The 5917-nt window shown below is 39.1% G+C and overlaps 1 protein-coding gene across 1 annotated transcript; it reads right to left on the bottom strand.

Moving 5' to 3' along the window:
- Positions 1–896: 896 nt before the first annotated feature.
- LOC146362745 (distal membrane-arm assembly complex protein 1-like) lies at positions 897–1633 on the bottom strand. Its single transcript, XM_084919295.1, has 2 exons — positions 1211–1633; positions 897–1136 (listed from the first exon to the last, which is right to left on the bottom strand). Exons 1-2 carry the CDS (start codon positions 1419–1421, stop codon positions 1072–1074), a joined length of 276 nt encoding a protein of 91 aa, XP_084775421.1. The 5' UTR covers positions 1422–1633; the 3' UTR covers positions 897–1071.
- Between the last annotated feature and the right edge of the window lie 4284 nt (positions 1634–5917).

The following is a 5917-nucleotide window of genomic DNA, read 5'->3' as shown; positions in this document are numbered from 1 at the left end:
CCACGGTGTGCATGGTGTTTAAGTATTTGCTTTCAGCATTTCTTTTTTTGTAAAGACTCCATTCAATTGGAAACGGTATGTAACTGCTATTTTTTTTTTTCACACTGCTGAAGGGTTTCCTAACAGCTTCTGGAAGATCAGTCACTTGAGGCGGACTTATTGGTGCTCTGGAAATTGGAAAGTCCTCCAACAGGTGTGAAGAGCTTCTGTGTGAGCTGCTATAGTGTGATAAGTGCAGTCCTGACACTTTTGGGCACTGTTTCTTTATCAGTAACACAGATGGCTGCCACATGCAGCAAAAAACACAAATGCAAAGTATGGAAAAACAAAAGGTAAACAAACACAGGAGCAGCAACTGACGAGAAAGCTACAGAAGTTAAAGTTAAATCAGGGTCATGTGCTTTATTAAACACAGTTAATTCAGTAATCTTTTGGATAATCACCATGTCGACTCAAGACTTAAACTGTTTTTAATACTTGGGAGGTTGTCCTGAGACATCAAGGCAGTTTGACCTAATTCACTGTTTTTATAGTAACTATTTAGTCAAACTGTGTACTACCTGCAGAGGTTTTTAACTGTAATCTCCAGGTAGTGTTCCAGTGATATACTAGTGAACCAAGATGCGAGGTTTCATGCACCCACTGTCAGTTTAACCGTGCTTTTTCTGTTTTGACATTTTAAAAAGTGTGAAAAAGGTCAGTCAGTGACAACATAATGATGAGAGCTGAGTATACATACGAGTAGTGTGCATCACCATTGGTTTCACATTTTTGTACTAGAATAAATCGTCTTTATTGTAATCAGTAATTAGTTAATTAGTTACTGATTACTTTTTTCAAACCAACACGGTTTACCACACACGTCTGATGCTGACAAAGAGACTTAAACTCACACATATAGACAAATAGTTGTTTTAATTTAAGAAGTCAGCAGCTTCCAGCAGTAGAGTACATAGTCCAGCCATACAATGTCAGCACACATCCACTGTCATTACAGGTCTCTGCAGGCTGTCCAGAGCAGTGTCTTTGCCTCGGTGTCCGGTGAATGACCGCACGCTTTCTAAAGAGTCCTCAAGTCTTCCTCTGCGCTTTTCCTACAGGATCCGTGATGACAACTATCCCCCAGGCAGCCAAACCTTGAACACAAGTGCGCATTTCTTCATTAAAAGACTCCTGATGTAGCAAACAGTCAGAAAACTGATTGACTTACTTGCAGCGAAAGTGATCTGTGCCACTGTCCCCATAGAGGTGGGTCCTCCCTGCCGCATTACCTTCCGCGCTGCGTGAAACACATAAGCTCCGGACAGAATCAGCCCACCTCCGGAGATAAGCCTGCAGCTCCAGCAGCTCTTAAACATCTGGCTGGGTTTGGACACGGGGGCATCTGCTCCTCCTGTTGGCGGCTCTGGCCCTGTTGACATTGTACCACAGGGTGCTGCTAATGCTAATGCCCTTGGTTATAAACTCCTAGAAACGTCAAACATGAAAAATAAACCGGAAACTGTTCCGGTTTTGTTTGAATGACTCGCCCAAATGAAGAACAAAGTTAGAGACTTAACACAAATGCTATTTTCACTGGCTGAAGAAAAGTCGGATTTAGCAAAGTGGTTCCAGGTCATGGCCCTAATGTTTCCTATCTGGTATTTTCAAAATAAAAGTTGTATTTTACCACTCGAAACACACGCTGGTCTTTGGGGGAGGGACAAAGATCGACAGAAAACATAAAAACATTGTGATAAATATTTAACAATCGTAATTTTTCCATTAATAAAAACCATATTGTCTTATTTCATCTATTTCTATGAGGAAATTTCTTTCCAAAAGAAGTTGCAATTTCATTTTAAATGTGAACTTACCGATCTAAGGGTATATTGAATTCATATTCCGTATTCAGTTTGGTGAAGTGACAGATCTCATTATACAGGTGCATGTGGTACTAAAAGGAAAAGCCTGACTCACAAAAAAATAACTGCCAGACTTATTGAACCTTCTGATAATTGAATCAGGTGCTGCTTACTTAAGAGACCTGCAGCCTTATCTGGAATCAACTAGAGCTAATGTCCATAGTTTAAGAAATAGTTTTTATTCAATCAAATACATACCTCAAGTGGAAATAACTTCAAGTACGCTAGAATGTTGAGGTCACAGAAACAAGAAAAGAAGCTTGACTTCACAGTATGTTTTGAGTCTCAGTCATCCTCTGTGAAAAATCTAACTAAACGTTTGATATTTATAGTAATAATACTAACAAAAAATATTGTTGTTGATAAATACATTTTTGACAGGCCAAGATAGGAAAAATTACATTAAACAAATAGGAACTCTGAATACACTGAAGAAGAAATCAAAAATGAGTTTTTGTCACGACTGGGGCAGCAGCCGTGTGATGTGTGGAAGGAGGACTCAAATGCAACACTTCTTTAGATGTGAGGGTGATTTATTAAGAATACCAAACATAAAGTGGGGATGGCAAAACAGAACTACGGATGAACTAAACTGGGAGAAACTAAACCAAAGAGTAGCAAACCTGAACATGAAGGGAGGACAGCAGGGGGGGCACGCAGGGGATTCACAGAGTAATGTGGCGTGCGCAGAGGATGAACACAGACGACGCGACGAGGAGCACAGGCAGACACGCAGTATAAATACACACACCAGGTAATTAGGAAACGGCAGACAGGCGGGGACACAGCTGGAACTAATGGACATAACGAGACACAAACCTACAAAGTAAAACAGGAACCTCACAGACTGTTTTACACTACCAACTGGGGACACGAACAGAACACAGAGGGGAGGCACAGGTAGGGATGATAGAAACACACAACTCAAACCCTAAGAACAAATACAAAATCAGAATAAACTAGAAAAATGATAATAAACTTAAAGCGCTGGGTCACCGACCCAGGACCATGACAGTTTTCACACAACAAGGGAAAGTTGGTGGGGTGACTTGCATATTTGAACATTTCTCTCAAAGTAAGTTTTAGTTTTTTCAGTCAAATCAAGGTGAATTACAAAGTCCTCTTAAGTCAGGGACTGACCATATTTAACCAGAATCATTTTAGAGTGGCCACCAAAATGCAACAAAATAACTCGTGAATAAAATACTGTGCACTGGTTTGTAATTTCTCTAGAACAACATATGCAACAATCTTAAGAATCTTAAGACATACCATGCCAAACAAAACTTACTTTCTCTTCTTATTTTCATGTTGGCCACCCTGATTTAAAGACTGGGAGATGGCATGGCTAGCAGTTGGATGAAGAGATTGCAGAGATGGCTGGTCTGGTGGTGGAAAAGTGGTAGAGGTTGTTGGAGAGGTGCTTCTCTCTCTTCTTTATGTTTTGGATATACTGGGAGCATGGAACAGAAGGAGGAGATAAAGGAACGAGACCTAGAACAAAAAAACTCTGTCTGCTCATCTGACAGGCTCTTTGGATGATCCTCCAGGAGCCTAGAAGTTTGATGCTCCTTGGTGAGGCTCTCTACTTGCTTGTTGATCAGGGTCTCTGCTTGTTCTTTGACGTGGGTCTGTTTGTCCCCACTTTGCTCCTTGGTGCCATTCTTTGACTGCACATACTGCTGTTCTGTGGGGTTGTCTAGTTGCACTGGTGGAGGTTCCTATGAAACATATTTACTTTTATAAAACTCTTGGACAACAAAAGTCCTCATATTGAATAGCAGCTACACTTTGATAGAGTAGTTATGTCATTACCTTACAGTATAATTACATCATTTCCTTAGAGATTAATAAAGTATTCTGACTCTACATAAAATGTAACACTAAATGTGATTCAGAATTTTTTATATATATATATATATATATATATATATATACACATACACACATCCAGAGGTTAATATATACTAAAGTGTAAATATTTTAACAAAAATATACTATAAGTACAATACTGTTGTAGTTTATCTTATTTCTCTATAGTTGTATGTATGTATATTTCAGTTTTTGTTTTTTTTTTCATTTTTATTTTAACAGTTTGCACCTTTGATCCAGGAGGACGACATTTCGTCACACTGTATACTTGAGTGTATATATTGTTGGGTTGACAATAAAACTCTACTTGACTTGACTTAAACTTGTGCATCAATGAATGAGGAAACGCTTGATAGCCTACTTCAGGGCACAGAGACTGTGGACGAATGGAGGACAAGACACAGAGAATTTGACCCCTTGCCCATTGTTTTAAGTGACTTTTTCCCCCAACAAATGCAAAATACACACAAACACACAAATTGAAATCTTGAAACAGTAGAGACAGGTTAGAAATGGGATCAGATTAATCTTTGCATAGTCAAAAGCAGATACCTCCTGTGTTCAGTCCGTCATATTAAAAAGGAAACTGTAGCACGCTCCATGTGCTTTTGCATCCACTTCCAAATCATTGTCAATCAGCCCCCTCTCAGAAATGGGTCACAGAAATGTCCCAAATGTAGACTTGTACAGTGTAGTGTAAGCATTAAAACATCATAAAGGAAACACTAACATTTATGTAAACCTAATTTGAAGAAAAAATGAACAGACACTTCATAGATTTTAAAAGAAAGGATCTGAAAACAACATTTTTTTTTCAAACAGCATCGTGTGGTGTAGGTGGTCATCAAAATAGAGAACAGAACTGAACAATTTCCAATAGCAAACCTTAGCATGCACTAACATTACACATCTCTAAACAGCAATACATATTTCAAAGTTTTTGATCAATGTATTGACTGTTGGGGTGAACAGGCATGCTGCTTTGAAAATCACGTGCAATGTGTGACCACGATTGGCACACTGTTCACTGAGACCATGAATGCCACTTCTTTGAAGCATTCTTCTTCTTCTTCCATCAAAATGGAAGCAAAAGCAACATGAGATGCTTCGATCTACCGAAAGGAAAAAGCAGAATATCTGAGCTCAAACCAGTCAGGTGGAATCATTAAGATAGAAACAATAATTCAGTGCAGTGTCTCAGGTAGCTCTGTGCGTTATATATAGGCTCAGTACAATGAACAGTCAGTTTCAGGGAACTCCAGTGTCGGTACTAGCGGCTTTTATGATTTTATGTTTGTAGTCATTTAACTTCCATCCATTCATTGAACTTAAGAGGAAGAAATGTCAGGCTGGTTCGGGGCATTTGGTCCCATGCTGTCTTTAACTAAACGACTTAGTTCACTTTGTGGCTGAGCTGTATGTGAGGTTATGTCATGGCAGCTTGGGCTGGAATACCTGTCTCCTCCTAGGCTTAGCAAGTTTCTCCCAGAGTTTCTCCGTGAGTAGAGCTTCTAGCTCTTCTAGCTTCTAGCACATCTGTGGCCATGCAGGCGGCCTCATTGGAACCTTTAAATAAAATCCCATAAACCTGATATCTAGTGTCAAATTATATCAAAGCTGCTTACTGTCAGAATTGTTTAAAACTGTGACTGCAAATAAATTCAAACAAGTGAGCTTTTCTCAGAGAGAACTGAAAAAGAGAACAAAGCAATCCAGAAGGCAAAGAAGGAAAGGGAAATAGCAAAGAAGACAACTGAAAAAGCAAAACTGAAAATGACTGAAGTCCAGAGAGCACTGAAGCAGAAGATAAAAGAAATACAAAAAGTAAAGAAGGAAAGTGAAACGGTGAAGAAGGCAACGGACAAGGAAAAGATGGAAATGAAGGAAGTTCATAGAGCTCTAGAAAAAAAACAAAAAGGAAATAAAGAAGGCAATGAAAGCAACTGAAGTAGCATAGCTGCAAGAAGAGGTGGCAGAACTCAAGCCCAAGAGTCAAAGATTGAAATGCAAGAAGTACAAATAGAACTGAAAGAGGGGAGAAAGGAAATGGAAAGATAAACATGGACCATCAAACTAATGAAACTAAGGGAACTAATGAAACTCCAGAGAGAGCAGAAAGAAGTAAAAAATGAATTAGAAGA

The sequence above is a fragment of the Perissodus microlepis genome, chromosome 22 (genome assembly GCF_051167445.1).
Source record: "Perissodus microlepis isolate ML-2025 ecotype Zambia chromosome 22, ASM5116744v1, whole genome shotgun sequence".
In the NCBI taxonomy this organism is placed as follows: domain Eukaryota; kingdom Metazoa; phylum Chordata; class Actinopteri; order Cichliformes; family Cichlidae; genus Perissodus; species Perissodus microlepis.
Note: the sequence above shows the minus strand (reverse complement) of the source record. Positions and strands in the feature narration are given on the sequence as shown.

Excerpts from the sequence above, each read along its gene's own strand:
- LOC146362745 (XM_084919295.1), bottom strand. The coding sequence starts at position 1,421 with ATGTCAACAGGGCCAGAGCCGCCAACAGGAGGAGCAGATGCCCCCGTG. Across the intron at positions 1,137-1,210 it reads ACAGATCACTTTCGCTGCAA|GTTTGGCTGCCTGGGGGATA; the intron begins GTAAGTCAATCA and ends CTTGTGTTCAAG.